At 38.0% G+C, this 23,133-nt stretch overlaps 1 protein-coding gene across 2 annotated transcripts; it reads right to left on the bottom strand.

The window, feature by feature from the left end:
• Positions 1-385: 385 nt before the first annotated feature.
• RWDD1 (RWD domain containing 1) lies at positions 386-23,042 on the bottom strand. 2 transcript variants are annotated; one of them, XM_025864661.2, is made up of 7 exons: positions 22,571-23,042; positions 14,884-14,949; positions 8,884-9,014; positions 4,073-4,216; positions 3,626-3,758; positions 3,037-3,099; positions 386-678 (listed from the first exon to the last, which is right to left on the bottom strand). In XM_025864661.2, the coding sequence occupies exons 1-7, from the start codon at positions 22,641-22,643 to the stop codon at positions 557-559; spliced, it is 732 nt and encodes a 243-aa protein (XP_025720446.1). In that variant the 5' UTR covers positions 22,644-23,042; the 3' UTR covers positions 386-556. The 2 variants fall into 2 exon arrangements, with proteins under 2 accessions (XP_025720446.1, XP_025720490.1); XM_025864705.2 differs by lacking the exon at positions 22,571-23,042 and adding an exon at positions 15,836-15,909.
• Between the last annotated feature and the right edge of the window lie 91 nt (positions 23,043-23,133).

Genomic DNA, 23,133 nt, shown 5'->3' with positions numbered 1-23,133 from the left:
GTACACACCTTTTGATAATGCCACAGAGGATGCTGATTCAAATACTCCTCTAAGACTAAAGTCCACTTTAATCCTGAATATAATTTGTTTCTGGTTTTGTAAAGACGTAAACTTATCATGCCCCAAGGCTAGAATCCAGAAGGTTTAATGTTCTCTTCACCTCTGTCTTCTGATATTTTATATTAATGACGGCACTCAGAAGCATAAAGCCACCACTGTCTCCAGCACAGGAATTCCAGGTTATTACAATTCCTTGTATATGAACACACACCTGTGCACAGCTGCATTCTATCTTCAAGTCTTAGTGTTACAGGCTCGGTCTCTCTCTAACACTAAATGATTTTAAATATATGACCTTATTCCTACCAATCAGAGGAACTGGACATTTTATATTTGAAACTTTAAGGTCAGTTTATTAAGTTCAATGATGAGAGCTATCAGAAGAATATTCTCCTGGAAATTATTTTTTCTTAGAAAAAAAGAAAGAAAAATCCACACACCAGCACAGCCACAGATGCTGTGGCAGTCGCCCCTCTGTGCAGACGGGGAAGGCCCATTAGTCGGTCAGATCACTGTCCGGGTCAGCAGGGTTACAGTCAGGGCCGTCCTCATCGTCGTCTAGCTCCACGTCATCCATTTCCTGGAACAGAGATTCATCTACCTCCACACTGTTTCCAGCTGCAAAAGACAGAAGATTTCACCTTCAGTCTCATATTCAGGAGTAAAAGACACAACTCACTGGCAGCACCAAACACAAACTTCCAGATGTGCAAGGGAGGTGCCAGTGATGAAATCCTAAACTACTACTGCAAATCACAGCAACAACGATCTGCAGCGGTCAGCAGAGACACACATTTTAAGAGCAACTTCATGCTTCCAGCTTAAAAAAAAAAAAAAATCCAGTTATTAAAAAAAGCTTTCCTAGAATGAATTATTTATGATGTGGCATGTTTTAAGTTAAGATGACGGTATATCCTGGTTAAACAAAGTTGATTATCACCGACCATGGGGCCCATACCAGGAGTCTTCCAGCATTGGCAGATAGGTACATCATTCAAGCTCAACTACACTTGTTATTTAATTGATAGATAGAACTTGATCTTCACTCTCACTTAGTTCCCCTTATAACCAATGGTATGCCTTTCTCAAATTCCAAATATCTGAGCCCTATAGGAAGCAATCCCTTGGCCTTGCATCAAACATCTTTACTCTTCAGTTTGTCTGAAGTGCATAAAGGTGGGAGAGTACAGTACTCTTAGATGACCAAAAATTGTTCATCTTCCTTTCCTGGCAGACTCCAGCCCACTGACATTCAATTCAATGAGAATGAGTCTTGCTTCACGCCTATGAGCAGTTCAGTAATAAAATACACCTTTGCTAAGTCCAGGCCAAAGAACAACTCACTGTCTCTGGGAGAGACAGGCAAGTTCCCAAAACAGATGACATCTAAAATATCTCTGCAATAAATTTTAATCCAGCAAGAAGAAAAGGGGGCAGGATGAAGCAATTATAGGTAGAGGTATATGCAAAGGGAGAAAGAAAAAATAAGACTTTGAATACTTCTAACTTGAACACAAGATTCTTTAGGAAAAATATCTGGAGATATCATAGATGAAGGCCAAATTGAAGGATTGTCTAGGTCAACCTTTTTCTCTAAGCAACAGAGAACCATCAAAAGATTTTAAGGAGAGAAGTATCATGATTAAACATGAGTTTTAGGAATGCCACCTCAGGGGCGGTGACTAAAGACACCAAAAAGAGGAAGAGACTGAAGCAGGGAGACAATGTAAGAAGCAACCACAAACACCTGGGGAGGGGGGGGATGATAAAACCCTAAAGTTAGGAGGAAAGAGTTGAAAATGTCTGGAAAAGACACTTCTGAAGCAGAATCAACGGAGAGCTTTTGGTTAGTTCCTGGATATGAAGAGATACTTGATCTGTTAGGGTAAGGAGTCAAGGATGAGTGAAGACAGTAAAACTTCTCAAGTGCAAGAGAGAATGAGACACAGCTTTTTGGTTCCAGAATTTCTCAATAAAATAGGAGAAAAACAAGCTAGTAAAGTGAGAGAGAGACAGATGAGGACAACCTTGCTGGGTTTGTCTGTCTGTCTGCTTGCTTGTTTGTTTGGGGTGTTTCTGTTTGTTTGAAGACTTTTAATGTCCTGGAGCAAGAATGCAGTAAGATATATAAAACAGAGTGGTGAGTGTCCATAAGGGCCCAGATCAAGTTAAGAAGCATGACTTGGCAGTGAGGCCACACCAACATTGCTTCTTAACCTTTTCCAGAAGACAGTCCAGGAACAAAACTGAAAGGCCAGAATGCTATAGGATCCCCAACTGGCAAGATGAGCATGAAGGCCAATGAACTGCAGAACTCTAGGGTGCGATCCGAAGTGTGACTGAACCCAGTTTAAGAAACACACATAGGCCATAAGCTCCATGAGGGCAGGGAATTTGTCTATACTGTTCTCTGCTGCTATATCGTCGGCAACCAGGGCAACGCTTGGCTTACACTAGGGGTGCAATAAATATCTATGCATGGATGAATAATGGACAGAAGACTGAAAGAGGATAAAGTTTAGGATAAAGAGAAGGAAAGCATAAGGAAGTAGGTGTTCCAGATAGTAAGACTAGTATGAAACATAAGATTTTTGGTTAGAGGGCATGAAGAGTTCCAGATATGAGGTCTTTATAAAGTTCCATGACCATGAAATAATTTCTACAGATTTCTGATACTAGAAATTTGGGTAAACCAGGCCACCTCACTTACGGTGGCCTGGTTTACTAGTTATTAAAGACTAATGTGACCATAGTTGTTTACTGCCATCTTTGATGTTGCTTGTTACCAAAAAACTTTAAAAGATACATTGCTATAGTTTAGTGTATAAATAAGTCAAGCATTAAAATTTATTCTTCAAAATGTACTTGTTTATAGCCTTGGGAGGACAATTTTACATTAAGTTATCACTGTGATTTTCATGGTATAATATTAAAAACAGTGTATTATGTACACGTGGAATCTTAGTATTATCTTACCATCTTCCAAAAACTGGATATCAGATGTGTCAAGATTATGATCTGTTTCAAAGAGCTGTTTCCCTAAAAGAAACAAGTATGTTTAATTCATATTTTTCCTATATGTTCCAGTTTCCCACCTTTCCAGTTTTCCTCCATCTTCCCTACAATCCTTTAAAAAAATAAAATAATCCAAGAAAACAAGTCAAAAACCTATTTTTCTATGAATTTCAATAAATTTATCAATTCAGTAAGTAGCTAAGAGGCATGTGATATGTATCTGCATTAAAATGGAACAAGTGAAAACCCAAGTCTGCTTCAGAGCCCCAGAAAAACAAATACATCTGACTCTACCACTCTAACGCTTCTGATTCTGAATGTCGTGGTAGAGCTGTATCTCAAGATCTATCCATTGAGATATTTAGATCAGAGATAAGCCATAAAAATTAATCATAATTATGAATGAAGAAATGTCATCATGTAGACAGAATGCTTTCTCTTTTTGTCCTAGATGCCCAAGTATGTTATGTTTTTATAGAAATCTGTCCAAATGATCCTCTTGTTGTGCAAGAATATAGAACAGCCTGGGCAGGGGAGAGGGGAGTCATACCACTTAATTTATTTTTTCCTGCTTGTTCTTCTTCTTTCATTCGTTTCTTTTTAATTTCCAAGAGTTCTGCATCAAACTTGGCCTTCCAACTTAAGAAATTCTCAATTGTAACAGGAGTGCCATGAAATAATTGCTTAGAAAATAAAAAAGATGTGGTTAGATAAAGGAGGCTTATAATTTATAATAAAATTGTAATTTATAAAGAAATAATGTATATTTCTTGATCTTACCTGCATGAGCTCTACTAACCTTTATTAATCATTACCCATGCTATGTGACCAATGCAGTGACTTCTAAAATCTTATGTAGCAAAATTTAAGTAAAATTTACTTTTGTTTATTTTGCGATTGCCAAAAAAATTACTGAAATTTCTAAAAACAAAAAAACCCACCAACCAAAAAAAAAAAAGGAAACAATAATGAAAGAAAACCCAGCTTTATAATATACCTTTTCAGCTTCCTCTGCCTCTTTTTCTTTTTGTTTCTTTTCTTCTTCTCTTCTAGTTTTTATTTGATCTACTATTTCATTTAGTTTTTCTTGCACAGCTGTCACTAAAGTAAAGATCATCACCATACCAAGGTTTTCTTCTGCCTATGTAACCAAAAGAAAGGCTGTAGTGAGAAACATACTTCTCAGAAAAACAAACAAAAAAACTAACCAATGAAAAAGTGTTTCATCATAATCACTAAATTCCATACATTTATAATATGATGACTAATTCAGTTACACCATAAGTTCAGACACCTGGATAAATGATCATTTAAGAATTGAGCACAGGGGCACCTGGGTGGCTCAGTCGTTAAGCGTCTGCCTTCAGCTCAGGTCATGATCCCACGGTCCTGGGATCAAGCCCCACATAGGGCTCCCTGCTCGGCCGGGAGCCTGCTTCTCCCTCTCCCACTCCCCCTGATCGTGTTCCCTCTCTAGCTGTCTCTCTGTCTTAAAAAAAAAAAAAAAAAGAACTGAGCACATACATACATATATATGAGTAACTATATATTAAATTTAAAGACATGTAATTTGCTACATCCAACCTGAAACAGATATCTTTTTACTAATTTCTGTTTAAGAACTAGAATTCAGAAAACCTTTCCCTTTTTTTTTTTAAGATTTTATTTATTTGCTAGAGAGAGAGAGAGTAGAGTACAAGCAGGGGGAGTGGCAGGCAGAGGGAGAAGCAGGCTCCCTGCCGAGCAAGGAGCCCGATGTGGGACTCGATCCCAGAACCCTGGGATCATGACGTGAACTGAAGGCAGACGCCCAACCGACTGAGCCACCCAGGCGTCCCCAGAAAACCTTTTCCGAAGAGCAACTAGTAACATGAGTTCTTCACCATATTTTCATGATTTAGATCTTTTGGGATATTTTAAAGAGCTGTGACAATGAACTGAACTTTGAGGCCAAAGTGATTTTCTAATATACAATAATAAAGAATATAGGCACTTTTGGTGATTTATCTTTACCTACCTTTTTTCCTTCAATTTGAAATGGCTTAAAATCAAATATGAAAGTTCTCCAACTCATGAAAGGGATATACAGTTGACCCTTGAACAATATAGGTTTGAACTGCACAGGTCCACTTACATCCATTTTTTTTCCAATAGATACAGTATAGTACTATAAATGTATTTTCTTTTATGACTTTACTAATAACATTTTCTCTGCTTACTTTAAGAATACAGTATATAGTACATATACCATACAAAATATGCGTTAATCAACTGTTTACGTTATGGGTAAAGCTTCCTGCCAGTTAGTAGTAGTTCTGGGGGGAGTCAAAAGTTACACACAGATTTTCGACTGTGTGGAAGGAAGGTCAGCATCCCTTAGCCTCTGTGTTGTTTAAGGGTCAACTGTGATTCAAAAGCTATTTGGAAGTTGGTCATTTGAAAGCAGATTCAAGTAAAACAAGGTATCTTGCTTATCCACAGACACAAGATACAGTTTGAAGGAAACAGACCAAACACCAAAAAAAAAAAAAAAAAAAAAAAAATCCCAAATATACAAGCCAGACAGAATCTCCATCCTAGAAGCAGAAGAGATTTCCAACCACTCCTTTGACAGGGCTGGTCTCAGCGGCATTTGAGTAGGTATTTCATCCCGTGGGCCCTCTCTGAATACAAGGCTTCAAGCTCCTGTGATTCTCTTCTGGGGGCTTCTCTGTGGTGTCTCCATGCTAACCATCCTACATCTGACTACACAAACATCTCTCTTGAATGCCAAACCCATATTAAAACCGCCCAGGGGACAGCAATATGATGTCGCACAGGCACGTGAACACTAAAATCATCATCTTCTCCACAAAACCTATTTCTATGTTTCCCAACTCAGAGAACCAAACCACCAACCACCCAGCATGAACACTCACATCCCATCATAAGCTCTATCGCTGCCTCTAATCTATTCTTAAATATCATTTCAATCTGCCTACTGTTCTCTATCAACATTGGTATTACCCTAACCCAGGGCACCATCATCTTCAACTTCAAATATTACAAGAAACTCCTAACTGGTTTTCTTAAAACCTGTGGTCTTGTCACCCCTGACATCAACTTCTCAAGCCACTCAATACATACACATAACCGATCTAGTCAGTCTCTTGCTTAAAACTCAACAGCTTTCCAAACCAACCAGGAGCAAGAACATATTTTTAAAACCGTTCAGAAGACCCTTTGGGAATTAATCTCTTTAGTTCCATCACATAAGATCACTAACCTCAAATTCTAAACTCAAGAAATTTAGTATGACTAGAAGTTCTGGAAGGAAATATTGATCTCTTCTCTCCCTCTCATCTCCATGACCCTTAACAAGCTTGCTCCTCTGCCCTCTCTTCTCTTTACTGCCTGGCAAACTCTTTCTCTTGAAAGCTTCTCCAGTGCCTCAAGTCTACATCCACTCACAGCATTTTTCTACACAGAATAACAATTTCCAATTTGTTAGTCCACATTCCTCACCAGAATATAAAATCTATGAAAGAAGGGATGGTGTCTGTCTTGGTCACTTAACTTAATGCTTGACACATTTCAAAAACAAATCCCAGTAGGATCTCTTTTTTAACAACTTAAGTATTCCAATAGAAAAGCAAAAAAAAGAACCATTTATATGAAATGACAACGAGAAGTCACACAGATTTCCACATCACTACTAATTAAAGAATTTCAAATTATGATTATATACTATTTTCATCTTGTTATTATTGCTTTTCTTTCTAAATGAAAAAATCTAATGTTAGCATATGTGGGCAGACACCTCAATGGCTACAGTGAGATCATAACTTGGCACAATCATTTTGAAGGTCCATTTGGCAATGCGTATGAAATTAAGTATGTATAACCTTTAATCCAGTAATCTTACTTATAGAAAACACTGGACTAGTATACTCATCAATAATATACTTTCCTCATTTATTCAAAAAATATCTGAGCGTCTACTATATGCCAGGCACTAGGGATTCAATGGAGACTCTGCTCTAAGGATTTACAAATAGTGATATATAAGAATGTCCAAAGGGACACCTGGGTGGCTCAGTTGGTTGGATATCTGACTCTTGATTTTGGCTCAGACGTGATCTCAGGGTTGTGGGATCAGGCCCCACATTGGGCTCCACACTGGGTGTGGGGCCTGCTTGGGACTCTCTCTCTCTCCTTCTGCCCCTGCCCCTCCCCCTCTAAAAAAAAAAAAAGAAGCATGTCCAAAGAATTACATATTAAATCAGGTTAAAATGATAAATAATTGTTTCAAAAAGGATAGGTGTAATTACACATATATACAGTGAAATTCTACGCAGTTATCAAAAATGATGACTCATACATGTTTACTAAAATGGAAAGATACCCACATATATTGTTATGTGAAAAAAAAGGATGTTATAAAACATTATATACAGAATGATCTAACTTGGGGTAGAAGAGGAGTACTATGAATATAAGCATAAGAAAAAAAAGTCTGGAATTATATCATACCAAAATGTTAATAGGCAGTTATACCTGGCTGGTGAGATTAAGAGTAATTTTAATTTTCTCTTTCATGAGTTCCTATATTTTCTGAGTTTTTTATAATATGAATTTACTATTTTGATATTGAAAATCAATATAATTTGGAAAAAAAAGTACAAATATCCCCTCAATATATCTGATCTCAGGTAAGTATGAGAAAGAAATCAAAATTTCTTTTCTGCAAGGAAGGAGCTTGAGGGCAAATAAAATATAAAACACATAGAAAGTAATCACTCAGCTCAAATAACTTACATTAATAAATGACTCAATATAGCATACTGCCCCAGGTTTTCTGTAGTGTTTTAAAATGAAGCATTTTAAGTCAAATATTAGAATTAGTATAATCTCATATGGGGTAGCAGAATGAACAGGGCCCAAGATAAGCATAAATTCATGCTTGATCTATCTTCTTTCACTCTTCATTCTCTAATAGCTCCAGATATTTTTAAAATATCGGCATTCAGAGGACCAATAGTCCTTGAAATATACCAGTCACATTTAAGGTGTAGATATGTTTTCTGTCAATTCTTCTTAGAACAAACAAACAAAGCTAGGACTTCTGTTTATAACACTGCGGAGTAAAAATTTTACTTGTCCCCCGTACTCCCTATTCTGAAGAATCCATGAAAACTCTCAACCCAAGCAAGACAGAGTTTTAAATTCTGGCTAAGCCCAAACTATGGGGAGCCTATCCTACCACAGAACTAGCCAAGAATTTTCCAATACCCATTTTGCCTTCACAACCCCCGCTCTCAGAGGGATCATAAACCCTGATTGCTGCTCATAAGCCTCAAGACACAGAAAGATAAGAAAAACAAAACAATCACCAGTCCTCTTCCCAGATTGCAGGCAACTAGCCTGCAACAGGTCAGAGGGGTTGGGAGTTTTAATTTTTTTAAAAGTCAGAATTTTTAACTGCACATGGGGCTGGACCTTCTGAGAACCAGATCAAAAGTGTGTTTAAAATTAAAGTACTTACCAGACATTTTATTAACTAAAAGTCATGAGGCTGACTGAGTTTCAAGAGAAGGGACAACTTCTCTTACTCAAATTTTAAATGTACAATGGGAAACAAAAATTAAGATGTTCTGTGAATATATCTATACATATACATATATATATATAGAGAGAGAGAGATACATCATGAATTCTCCTTGTTCAATGTACTGGTTATACATATTTACTAGCATTTTCTTACTCTTGAAATTAATGTATACTATTTAAGGCCAATAAAAAATGCCATTACGAAACTTATTTCCTTACCTGTAATGCTAATAGTTTTAAAATGTCTGAGACATCATTATCTTCTAGATTTTCCTGGGAGAATATTTCATAAAGAGGAGCTTCATCTGGGTATTTTTCACTGTATGTAAACTTGAGGGTAGTCTGGACAGCTAAAGACATAAGATAAGAGTTTGATATGAATATCTTAAAATGTAGAGAGGTCAACATTTTTGTTGAATCAGTAATTAATTTACAACATGTCAATGAAACGTAGCACAACAGATTTTCCTGCAACGAAAAACAAGGTTACTATGAGATCAGACAGATAATCGCTAAGATAAATAACACATATTGCGAAGATAAGTGAAAACAAATCATGCGAATACCAAAAATCACCTCAAACACATGAAATACATTTATTACTTATGAATATTTTACCATATTGCATACCTGAGAAAGAGGATGGATAAAAGCCACTCTTTTTAAAATCCTCCTTAAGATGAACAAAAGGCACAGAATACATAGAAAAAAAATACTACCTTGGGCTTATTTTCAGGCCTCTACCAGAGTCAGTGCCCAGTGAGGAAGATCTTGCGTTAGTCCTGGAGTCTATATTTCTATATGCACAATGCCAGCAGGGCACTGCTAAGGGGTTGCTAGATGACACGGTTTTGAAATAGGGTTTAAGAGGCTGTCTGAGAAGCTTTTAACCTGACTCATTTATACGTTCTTGCTCACTCTTTTGGCCTGTATCAATGCATACATCTGATATTTGTATAGGAATGGGATCCTTACAGGCAGATCAGTGCAAGGTATCTCTCTATAGACCAACTGGTGAATTCTCAATTCCAACCAGGCAATTTGCAACTAAGCAGCAGTGCTAGACATTTTCTGTTAAAACTTAACTATTCACAAAAAAAAAATTAAAATTAAAAAATAAAACTTATTAATCACAATGATCCTTTGTCTAGACTTTGCCTTTCTTGTAAAAACTCACATTTTAATTATTAAAAACTCCTGATTTTGATATTTTAACTCAAATCTAGATTCCTCCCCATAAGAGAAAAAAAAAACACCTTAAAATGTGCGAGTTTGATATTTTGTTTTAATTTTTGTGTATGATATCAATAAGGAATTTTATGAGTCAATGGATATAAGAGTGTTAACCCAAAAAGATAAAATCATGAATGAAAGAGGAGAGATCACAACCAGTATCACAGAAATATGATTATAAGAGAATAGTATGAAAAATTATATGCCAACAAATTGGGCAACCAGGAAGCAAACGAATAAATTCCTAGAAACCTACAAACTACCAAAACTGAAACAGGAAGAAATAGAAATTTGAACAGACCCATAACCAGCAAAGAAATTAAATCAATAATCAAAAATCTCCCCACAAATAAAAGTCCAGGGCCAGATCGTTCCCAGGGGAATTCTACCAGACATTTAAAGAAGAGTTAATACCTAGTCTCTTCAAACTGTTCCAAAAATAGAAATGGAAGAAAAACTTCCAAACTCATTCTACGAAGCCAGCACTACCTTGATTCCAAAACCAGACAAAGACCCCACTAAAAAGGAGAATTACAGGCCAGTATCTCTGATGAACATGTATGCAAAAATTCTCAACAAAATACTAGCAAACTGAATCCAACAGCACATTAAAGGAATCATTCACCATGATCAAGTGAGATCTATTCCTGGACTGCAAAGATGGTTCAATATTCGTAAATCAATCCATGTGATACACCACATTAATAAAAAAAAGGATAAGAACTGTATGATCCTCTCAATAGATGCAGAAAAAGTATTTGACAAAATGCAGCATCCATTTTTGATAAAAACCTTCAACAAAGTAGGGATAGAGGAAACATACCTTAACATCATAAAGGCCATATATGAAAAGACCCGCAGCTAATATCACCCTCAATGGGGAAAAACTGAGAGCCTTTCCCCTATGGTCAGGAACAAGACAAGGATGTCCATGCTCACCACTACCATTTAACAGAGTATTGGAAGTCTTAGCCTCAACAATCATACAACAAAAAGAAATAAAAAGCATCCAAATTGGCAAGGAAGAGGTCAAACTTTCACTATTTGCAGACAACATGATACTCTATGTAGAAAACCTGAAAGACTCCACCAAAAAAATTGCTAGAATACATGAATTCAGCAAAGTTGCAGGATATAAAATCAATGTGCAGAAATCTGTTGCATTTCTATACACCAAAAATGAAGCAGCAGAAAAAGAAATCAAGGAATCGATCCCATTTGCAACTGTACCAAAAACGGTAAGATACCTAGGAATAAACCTAACAAAAGAGGTAAAAGATTTATACTCTGAAAACTATAGAATACTTATGAAAGAAATTGAAAAGGGCACAAAGAAATGGAAAAATATTCCAAGCTCATGGATTAGAAGAAAAAACACTGTTAAAATGTCTATACTACCCAAAGCAATCTACACATTCAATACAATCCCTATCAAAACACCACCAGCATTTTTCACAGAGCTAGACCAAACAATCCTAAAATTTGTATGGAACCACAAAAGACCCTGAATAGCCAAAGCAATCTTGGAAAAGAAAAACAAAACTGGAGACATCACAATTCTGGACTTCAAGCTACATTACAAAGCTGTAGTCATCAAGACAGTATGGCACTGGCACAAAAATAGACACATTGATCAAAGGAACAGAAAAAAAACCCAGAAATGGACCCATAACTACATGGTCAATTAATCTTCGACAAAGCAAGAAGGAATAAAGAATATCCGATGGGGGGAAAAAACAATCTCTTCAACAAATGGTGTTGGGAAAACTGGACAGCAACATGCAGAAGAATGAAACTGGACCACTTTCTTACACGATACACAAAAATAAATTCAAAATGGATGAAAGACCTAAATGTGAGATAGAAAACCATCAAAATCCTAGAGAACATAAGCAGCAACTTCTCTGACCTCAGCTGTAGCAACTTATTAGACACATTGTTGGAGGCAAGGGAAACAAAAGCAAAAATGAACTACTGGGACTTAATCAATATAAAAAGCTTCTGCACAGTGAAGGAAACAATCAACAAAACTAAAAGGCAGCCTATGGAATGGGAGAAGATATTTGCAAATGACATATCTGATAAAGGGTCAGTATCCAAAATCTATAAAGAACTTATCAAACTTAACACCCAAAAAACAACTGAGTTAAGAAATGGGCATAAAAAAATAAAATAAAAAGAAAAGAAATGGGCATTAGACATGAATAGACACTTTTCTAAAGACACATACAGATGGCTAACAGACACATGAAAAGATGTTCAACATCACTCACCATCAGGGAAATACACATCAAAACCACAATGAGATACCACCTCACACCTGTCAGAACGGCTAAAATTAACAACATAGGAAACAACGGATGTTGGCGAGGATGCAGAGAAAGAGGAACACTCTTGCACTACTGGTAGGAATGCAAGCTGGTGCAGCCATTCTGGAGAACAATTTGGACGTTCCTCAAAAAGTTAAAAATAGGGCTGCCTAGATGGCTCAGTTGGTTGAGCATCCTCTTGGTCTAGGCTCAGGTCAAGATCTCATGGGTTGTGGCACAGAGACCATTGGGCTCTGTGCTCAGTGCAGAGCCTGCTTGGAATTCTCTCTCCTCTCCCTCTGCCCCTACCCACCCCCCCCACTCTCTCTTTCTCTCTCTCTCTCTCTCTCTCTCTAAAATAAATAAATCCTTAAAAAAAAGTTACTGTATGGTGACTAATATAATAAAAAAATTATTAAAAAAATAAGAAACAGAACTACCCTGCAATCCAGCAACTGCACTACTAGGTATTCACCCAAAAGATACAAAATACAGATTCGAAAGGGTACATGCACCCCAATGTTTAGAGCAGCATTATCAACAATAGCCAAACTCTGGAGAGAGCCCAAATGTCCATCGACTGATGAACAGATAAAGATGTGGTAATAAACACAACGGAGTATTACTCAGCCATCAAAAAAAAAATCTTGCCATTCGCAATGATATGGATGGAGCTAGAGTATATTATGCTAAGTGAAATAAGTCAGTCAGAGAAAGACAAATATCATAGGAACTCACTCATATGTGGAATTTAAGAAAGAAAACAGATGAACATATGGGAAGGGGGAAAAGAAAAAAAAAGAAAAGGGAAACAAACTATAAGACACTCTTAACTACAGAGAACAAACTGAGGGTTGATGGAGGTAGGTGGGTGGGGGGTGGGCTAGATGAGTGATGAGTATTGAAGAAGGCACTTGTTAATGATGAGCACTGTGTGTTATATGTAAGTGATGAACCACTGAATTCTACTCCTAAAACCAATGTTGCACTGTATGTTAACTAAGTAAAATTAAAAAAAAAAAAAAAAAAAAGATTGTTAGGCCAATAAGGATACACAGTGTCTTTTGGCATTTTCTTTCTTAATTAGCACATTTCTAATTTTATTGCTAGAACAAGATTTTTTTTATACATTTATTGATTTTACTATTTGATGTAATAGACATTCATTACAGAAAATTTAGAAATATATGAAGGGGGAAACAAAATCAGTAATAATCCCACCATCAGGAAAAGATCACCAAAAGTAATTTTTAAAGGATATTTTAAAGTATCTTCTATACATTTATTTACATTTCAAAGTATAAAAGAATACAAAGGTTGTATTTGAGATTTTTTTTTTTTTAAGATTTTATTCATTTACTTGACAGAGAGAGGCACAGCAGAAGAGGGAACACAAGCAGGGGGAGTGGGAGAGGGAGAAGCAGGCTCCTGGCTGAGCAGGGAGCCTGACACGGGGCTTGATCCCAGGACTCCGGTACCACGACCTGAGCTGAAGCAGACGCCCAACAACTGAGCCACCCAGGCGCCCTTGTATTTGAGATTCTTTGTATAAAACCTATATATATATATATATATATATACATATAGAAGTAAATAACTGTGTCCAACATCTTTTTAATTCAGATTTTAGTAATAGCTCTTTGCTAATCTCATTTTCAGTTGTACAAGACAGATTTAGAGTTATCAATATTGCTAAAATTTGCATTACTGACTGCTCATAGCAGAATTTCAGTTGACTAGCTTAATGCTAAAAAAAAAAAAAAAATCCTTGGGGTTAATGCCAATTTATGGAACATTTTTACCAAATCCCAAAATTAACTGGACTAATGGTGGAAATGAACTTCAGATCCTCCCCCAACATCTGCCACATTTAAATCAATCTATTTAATTGTAAATTATTGGTTTTACAGCTGTTTTATTTCCATCAGTATATTTATCTTAGTTCTACAGTTGTATGTTAGTGGCTTTTACCTGTTTTATGTATAAATATATTTAAACTACAGTACAATATCCATTCTAAAGAGAGAGAAAATCATAAAGAAAGACATTTATCCAGTTTAATTTTTTTTTTTATTTTATTTATTTGACAGAGAGAGACAGCGAGAGAGGAAACACAAGCAGGGGCAGTGGGAGGGAGAAGCAGGCTTTCTGCTGAGCAGGGAGCCTGATGCGGGGCTCGATCCCAGGACCCTGGGATCATGACCTGAGCCCAAGGCAGATGCTTAATGACTGAGTCACCCAGGCCCCCCTATCCAGCTTAATTTATAAATAAACAGCAAATGTCCAATAAGCAATCTAAATATCAAAAGAGGAAAAACAATCATGGAAAAATAACATGGAATACCACATAGTCATTGAAATATGCATGCATTCAAAGTCTCGCTTTAGACAGTAATCTTCTACCTTTTCTCCATTTGCTATATTGTTAATGTTTCTTTTTCACTTTTTAAAACTAAGTTCATTGTGTCAGAATATATCTCACTGACTTCCTCTCTCTCTATAAGTCATGTTTACATAGTAAATGTTAATTAGAGATTCACAACATTCATGCTAGATTCCTAATAGCACCTTATTTATTAGCACCTTCACATCTTCAATGCCCAACATAATGGCTGCAGAAGGAGTAACATTCCTGAGAGCAACTTAGGAAAACCACAGTATTTTTGATTGGACTTACTTTCATCATTTTCTCCAGCCTCAGATGTCACAGTAATGGTGAAACTGGGTGGATTTTCTGATAATACTGCAAGAAAATATACACAGAGATTAAGTTATTAATATGCTTCCTAAGGCAAATACTTTTCTTATTAGCAAAATATCACTACCCAGTCCCGAAAATTGATCCCTAGTCTGTATTTCCATTTCCACAAATACAGACTGAACCATTCAAATGATAAAACACTCGTCAATTTTCTATTTAAATCTAGGGTTATCTTTAATTTGAAAAAAAATACCTATAGTAGATAAACTCTTGGGAGTTTTATCAAATCAATTAAAATAATTAATTTACCTTTTAATTCAAAATTTCCATCTATACAGGGAAAACTACATTCTAAAAAATTCCCAAACAGAATGACAAAAAAAGTTTGATGTTTCATGAGACTATCCACTGATACTCAGTATTATCACTAATTTTTAAATTTATATATTCTAAGGTATAATTTAGAATCTCCATGACAAACAATAAATATTAATTTGTTAGAGTTTGTGTCTTCTAACTATCTCTTTCTCCCACATCATCCCTAGAACCAAACTTTATTCTTTCACCAGTTATTGAGTCTCAACCATCTTTCAAAGAATTATAAAATTAGCCATAAATCCAAACATCAAATTGCTTACAATTTGTTAAGCAAGTCAAGACATGCAAATCAACATTTATATAAATAAGAAAGCATATATACCATTTTACAGCCTGATACCTGATAGTATATATGTTTATATCTCTTCCCCTGTAAGAATACTATAAAAATTATGAGAGCTCCTAGAACAGTGCCTGGCAGTATCTAGAAATTCAACAAATTCTGGCTAAATGGCAGAGCCAAAACAATGGAATGAAAGTAGAAAAACAAAAACAAATTAAACTGATATTCAGAGCCATTAGAAGAGTAAACAAGAAAAATGCAGGCCACCTGTAATTGCTGCTGAGCCCCTGAGAAAAGCCTGTGCCTCACTGCAGCCCTGGGAAGCACTGGCCCCTGTCAAGGTTGGCAGCAGCTCAGCAACCTCTTTCTGAAATGAAAGGGCAAGGAGATCTCTGAAGAAGTCACCGAGGAAAATACTCAGCTTTTCCTACTCAAGAACTTCTGAAGCTTTCATAAATATTCATTATCAATAAAATTTTCAAGACATATGCCTTCATCTTAATTGAAGTTTAAAAGTACCTGAAGCATGATGAATATCTATGATTATTATGAAAGTATTTGTCAAGAAGATAAGACTCACTGGACTCAAAGTATAACAGGCCTCAGATAGTCCAGCCCACGCTAAAAAAAAGTCCCTGAAAGGTGATTATAATAAAGGTTTTAAAATATGACTGACCCTTTTTTTTTGACAAATGTGTATAAAATATATCTAATGCATTTCTACTTCTTTTCATGACCAACTTCAGCATTTACATATCATAAAATGTAAACATAGCAACTACAGAAATAAGGGTTCAACTCAATGACAGTCCAACTGATTACCCCTTTTAGGACTCCATGAGCCATAATTTAAGGGTTGCCTACACCTAGTAACAGCTAACATTTATTGAGCACTACTTTGGGCCTGTGTTGTACTATGCATTTACACAAAGATCCTTTAATTCTTACACCAAGACCACGATTTTATACTGTTACCATATTACACCAAATTTAAGATACTATCAACTATGAGATGCATTCTACTTTATGTACTAAGTGAGAAAAAAAAATCTGCCAATTAAACTTCAATATGTAATCGATTATAAGACAAATTCCTATTTCAGAGATGTTAAAACATACAAATGTCTCAGAACTAATTAAATATAGTATTATCCCAATTTCATAGATGTGGAAACAGATAAAAGAGCTCTTAAATAATCTGCCCAAGGTTATTCAGCTAGTAACTGGAAGAACTGAATAAACTATATTGAGTTTCATGTAAAAAGAAAATGTTTTTTTCCAGCTGAGAAATTCCAGCAAAGTCACTTGAGCTAGACCATGAATTAAGGCATTTGGTAAGTAAAGATGGAGAAAAGAAATGCAGGCAACAGAAACATGGCAGCAAGGGTATAATGGTGGAAAAGTTTAAGGAATATATAGGGAAGAAGAAATTATTCCATTTGGTGGATGTATATGTGGGTGAAGAAAACTAGTTGAAAAAATACTGCTGAAAGTTCAGGTTGTGGACAATGAGTTTTTTTTAGCAGCATGGGCAGAATTGTATTTCTAATCATAGGAAGATAAGTCTAGCAACAGGGCATAAATTGGAAGGAAAGAAACAAGACTAGAGGCAGGATGAAACTAGACAGCTATTAAAATCATCCCAGCAAGGTTAATGAGGTTCTGAACTAGGTTAGCAGCCACGGGAATAGCAGGGAACAGGTGGGACTCTACATTCCAAATTTGCAGGCAGAGGACGGTAGCGCAACTAACAAAAACAAAAAATACAAAAGAAAGATCAGAGATGATACATTTAAATGACACAAAGAACTTTCAGCTGGAGATACCGAGTATGCAATATGCAATCAGAAATGGGCAAATGGAGCTAAAGCTATTAGACTAAATGAGATCACCAGAGGAAAAAATAGAGAAATAGGGCCAACACTGGCTTTGTAAGGAATTCTAAATTTGGGAAACAAAAGTATGAGGAGGAAAAAGTGCCAGAGACAAAAAGAAAAGCAGCAGCCATGAGAGGTCAAAACAAACTCGAGAAGTCTATTTTATTTGTGAAGGCATCCTAACTATTGCGATCCTGGTATGGTATGGCACTGTCTACAATGTGTACTATATGGGTCTGTCTAGCCCTATCAGGGGGAAATGGGTGATGAACCACTGGCTTGAAAGATCAGATCTAAAAATCCCTAACAAGGCCCTCTGTAATCTGGCCCCTGCTCACTTGTCAGGCCTCATTTTTCATGACTCTCAGTACTCACTTTATGTTTTAGGCATATCAAGCCACTTTTCCTTTAAATACATTTTGCTTTCAGAGAGTCCTGCTTCATAGTCTCATTCACTTGTTAGCTCCTCATCACTCCTCAGTTCTCCAAAACAACCAAGACCCTCCCCTTTTCCTGTGCTCTGGCTGCATCCTATGCATTCCTCCATGAAAGAATCGTCACACTATGTTGTAAATTACTTATCTGATGTCTTTTCCCAACTGACTGAGATTCTAACAATGTATATAATAAATATTTGGTAAATGAGGACTTGGGATGCTAGCAAGAACATCACTGATTTGCCTGACCTTGGGAAACATACAGAATAGAGGCAAGACAGACAAGAAAGAAGTTGATAAACTCTTAATCCACGAGAAATCATGATGAGAGGCATGTTCAGCAAAAGAACTGGAATGAAGAACTGTGGGACTACAAAGTTTATGGACAGAAAGAGGACTTTCAGAAGGCAAAATTCTAAAGAGGGCATTTACAAGGTGTGGCTATGCCCCCATACAGTTGAAGGAAATGGAAATCAAAACTGTTCATTGATAAAGACAAGGAATTATGAAGCCATATTATTAGAAGAATCAGCAACTAAGATGGTAAATCTCTAGTAAAGAATAACATATATTTAACAGTTATAAAGTATTTGCATCCTTTGTACTACTTCTCATTAAACACACATGGAAACTGAAGCTTGGAGATGTTATACGAGTTGCCCAAAGACACAGAGCTCATATCCCCTACACCAAGCTGCCATTACAGAGAAAAAAATGTGAGCCAAGAACAACAACAACAACAAAGGATACTGGAGAACACTGCTTATATCCCCTACTCTCTACTCACCCCAACTTCTAGTTACACCACTTTTAACTGAGCATATTAACCACGCAGAATAAAGACTGTATTTCCACCCTCCCTCCCAGTTAGGTCTCACCAAATGACCAAGTTCCAGCTAATGAGATGGAAGCAAGTAAGTCCTTTGACAGTTCCCAGGAAATTTACTTAAGAAACCGCAGTCTTTGGCTTCTCTCCCCCCATCCACCAATTCCTATATCTACCCTACTGCCTGGAAAGGAATGCTGCCATCTTCATCATGAGGTAGAGACCACGTCTTAGGAGTGACAAGGAACTAAGAAGCAGCCTGGGTACCTGAGGAATTCCTGGACTAGAGCCACACAACTATCTCTTATGCGCAAAAGCAAAAAACTTTTACCCTTTTTAATTTATTTATTTAGAGAGAGAGCATGAGCGGGGGGAGAGGGGAGGAATTTCAAGCAGGCTCCGAGCTAAGTGTAGAGCCTGATGCAGGGCTAGATCCCACGACCCTGAGATCATGACCTGAGCCAAAACCAAGAGTCAGACACTTAGCCAACTGATCCACCCAGGCACCCCTAAACTTTTACCTTTTTGCTTTTGGGGGTTTTCTGTCACAGCTGAACCTAATCCAAGGAAAGGAAAGTAAGGAAAGGGGAAAGGAAAGGAAAAGGGAAAGAGAGGAAAGGAAAGGAACGGGGAAAAGAAAGGAAAAAGAAAGAATATTCCAAAATTTGGAGGAGACTAACATTGGGATGGGAAAGTTATTTCACTGGACTAGCAAAGATGAATGATTCATCAGCACTCTGATAAAGGAATAATCCCATTCCAATGCATTACTGTGAGTTGGGATAAAATTAGCCTTCACTAAAGATGCCAGATTTCCACTATTGTAAGTGGATCAAAATATTTTTGAGAAAAATAAGGCCATTGGGCATAGTGGAAGGAATGAGTGGACAAGCAGGAGAACTATTAAGTGATAGAGAGGCAGATGATGGTAAACTGGACAGAATTAAGGACAGACATAATGGAGGTAATAGCTGAAAGGTACACTAAAGGGACACATGAATGACATCAAGGTTTTCACAAAGAACCAGACAGCCCATATTAAAATAAGTCCCTGTGATTCTTAGGGAGTGTCTTAGAAAAACGGCTTTTAAAAGATGACTTCTGCCCCATCTCTAAGATGCAATTATAACTGTTACATGCTCACGTTTGCCACTTAGAGGTACTGACACAAGCAAATACAGAATTACGTACCCCTCTTTGTAAGACCAAACAGAATTAAGGGAACTTGACTTTTGGTTAGCCCGAAGCCAACCAATTTGTTTCAACAAAATTCCCCATAGTCAGAGATTTGGATACAGAAATGGAAATAACCAAATTCTACTACCTTAGCAGGGCCTTGTCAAGTGAAGCACTACTGAAGGAGAATGTGGTATCAGGAGAGTCCATTTATATTTTGGAAGACTAGTTGTTAGGAGGATTGGATCAATGTGCAATCAAGCTACAGAACAGGCAAAAAGAAGAAACTGTATTATGATTTGTTATAATTCACAACAAATTCAACAGTGGACCAAAAGTTCTTTGCAAATAGTCAAGCAATCAATTCCGAGGTTAGGCTAGGTCTATGTGGCTAGAACTATGGGCTAGCTGGATTGTGCCTCTAAAAGCAACCACGAGGGGGTCATGATGTGCTTAACAAAGGGTTCTCTGTCAAGCACCAAGCTATCTATTTAAAAAAAAAAAAAAAAAAAAGTATATCTACTTCCTTCCTCAAGAGCATTGAGCATTTACCAAATCTAATATTAAATGTGACTCAAAATGAAATTAGAAAACTGCCAATCAGTGTTCCTTGGCAAACTGACACAAGCAAGCTCTCTTCTTAAACCTGGTATGAAAACAGGAAAATATGAAATCATCAACCCAAAAGAAGGCTGTAAAACAGTAAATCTTGCAAATCCTCATAATTTCAAAAGATCAAACATGGAAGGGTTTTATTCCAAACTCCTCTGCCTTTTCCCTGAGAGGTTACATAAACAACACGATCATGAGTGAGGCAAGGTCCCTAAAGAAGTATAAATCAAGACATCTTATTTTATTTATTGCAAAGTTTATAGGAATGCTGGTAGGAATTAGAGACGGATGGGCTCAGCTGATACTGCAGAATACTTGAATGCATCAGAGATTCATAAACTGTCTTATTACCCTGGCTCAGAATCCTCAAGCACTTTTGCATCTGACAAGAATTTCACATACTGAACTGTATCAGAGCTTAGTACAATTTGAAAGAACCATAAGATTGGTTTAAGACTAAAAAATGTATCACTTTTTTAAAATGCTTCTATGCACAGTATTTAATGAGGGATACCTTATGTCCATAGAAAAAACTAGCACACCTTATGCTTTCTTAACTCTACCTACACAGTGCCAATTACATTTCCAATGTACTAGAAATGACCAAACTTCACGATTAAGAATATATCCAACAACTGACCCTATATTCTCTTTTATTTAGACATTGACATATAAGCAAGGATAGAGAAGGGAGCCAGACTCCATACACACTCACCCAGTTAATGACACTCTCAAACCCCTCTTCACTCATCCCCTTAACATCCTCACAGCACAGCTGTACTGCTGGTGAGAGAGAACATGAACAGGACTGGAACTATACAGGGGAAGCTGAGAGACATCTGCCTGTTGGCAAAGCAGAACAAAATTTGCTACCATTGCAAGCAGTGGTCAAAAAATGGAGCTAAGAAAACTAAGCTAAACAATGAAAGGGAGAGGGATTGGAGTTGAACATACCTTACATTCTGAATTCTGACACCGATGAACAACAAAGGAAGGGATAGGGGCTGTGTATCCCACAAACCTAGGTTCCACTCACTCATACTGGCTTTATTTGATCACTTCTCAAACACTAAGTGTAATGTGAGAAAAGCCATATTGATAGGGTTATGTTGCAGCACTTTCAAAATCATCTGAAGCACGGCTTAACACAGAAAAATTCTCTTCCTTTAAAACATACCGAATGAGCTTCTTAATAATATTTTATATTAGCCCAACCTATTAAGTGATCGTCTGCTCCCCTTCATCCCACCTGGAGCTAGATCCCAATTTCCACATGTCTGCAAAGTGAAGGAACAGGAAGGGGGTCCAGACCTAACTCTTAGTACCAGTTCCGCCGCTAACTTGCTGGCTAGACCCAAAGCAAGCCACTTACCTTTCCTGCGCCTCCATTACCTTGCTTGTAGCAAGACGCGTCCAGGCCAGATGATGTCTAATATCCCTCCCTAACAACATGTGAATCTGCAGTGGAACTGAAATTTGTGCCACATCATTCACTGGGCATTCGCATGATATAAAAAAAAAAAAAAAGAAAGAAAGAAAGAAAGAAAAGAAAGAAAGAAAGAAAAGAAAAACGACAAATCCCAGGGACTCTCAAAACTGATTCTGGGTAACTTTGGAGAACAGCACTCTGAATCCCATAAACTTTAAAACACCAACGTATGCAAAAACAGCTTCCACCCGAGTAAAGGTGAAAATCGACACCTCTGCAGCTCTAGAAAAACTACTCCCACTTGAGTATCTGTTTTCGTGTTTTTTTCATTAAACCTCGGGTCGCTGTAAATTACACAGAAACCAAAGTGCACCCAACTCAATTCCCGGCCTGACACTCTCCAGGGACCTCGCCAGCCTATCCCGGACTTTTCAGATTTCAGGGAATAAGCGGAGAATGGGAAAAGCTGTGGAGTTACTCCTAAGTGCCTCAACACGTCGGGAGAAGAAGGTGAAGAGAGAGTAGCGGGCGAGGTGGCCACGCGGCCTCGCTGTCCCCTTCTCCATCCTCGCCCGGGAGGCCGAGGGCTCCGGCCCATCCCACTCCACCCCCGGGCCGCTCCGGGCCCGCAGCCACGGAAGTCACCTGTGAAGGAGTCGGGGTAAATGGACTCCAGAGCCTCCAGCTCGTTGCGCTGCTCCTCGCCGTAATCTGTCATCGTGGCCCTCGCTGCTGCCCATGGACCGTCCAGCCACCCAGGCTGCGCGCTGCAGCTGGGACCTCGGCCGCGCCGGGAGAGCGGGCAGCGGCCGGACGGGCGCAGGCGCAGAGTCCCGGGCTGGGAAGCTCGGGGCCCAAAGCCAGGCCGGGCCTGCTGAGCAACAGTCCCACACGGGCCTACGCCTGCTCTCTAGTTCCGCGTTCGACTCGTTAGGCCTGGCCAGTGGAGCGCTGAGTAGCTGCCGGTCCCACCGCCGCTTGGGATTTGCTGAGATGGAAAAGGGCACCGGGTCTGGCATTCGCTACGGACACCTGGGGCCGGTTCCTGGGCTTTTCAGGGCCTGAGCCTGAGAAGCCACTCAGCGCGACATCCTCGCTCGATGGGTCTAGACTGAAAGGTGGCCATGCGTACCGAGGCGGGACGCTGTCGCTGCAGGCGGGACGAAGTGGCTGCGGGCGGGACGCGGGGCGCCTCCGCGAACTTCGTC

This window comes from Callorhinus ursinus, unplaced genomic scaffold (assembly GCF_003265705.2).
Source record: "Callorhinus ursinus isolate GAN/ISIS: 27379988/994484 unplaced genomic scaffold, GSC_fseal_2.0 scaffold6, whole genome shotgun sequence".
In the NCBI taxonomy this organism is placed as follows: Eukaryota; Metazoa; Chordata; class Mammalia; order Carnivora; family Otariidae; genus Callorhinus; species Callorhinus ursinus.
This window is presented reverse-complemented; position numbering and strand designations above follow the sequence as displayed.

Bases quoted from the DNA above. Each gene is read 5' to 3' on its own strand.
- RWDD1 (XM_025864661.2), bottom strand. From the start codon at position 22,643: ATGACAGATTACGGCGAGGAGCAGCGCAACGAGCTGGAGGCTCTGGAG. The intron at 4,217-8,883 runs GTAAGGAAATAA...TTGGTTACATAG, and splicing joins TAAAACTATTAGCATTACAG to GCAGAAGAAAACCTTGGTAT. The intron at 679-3,036 runs GTAAGATAATAC...TGTCTTTTGCAG, and splicing joins TATCCAGTTTTTGGAAGATG to CTGGAAACAGTGTGGAGGTA.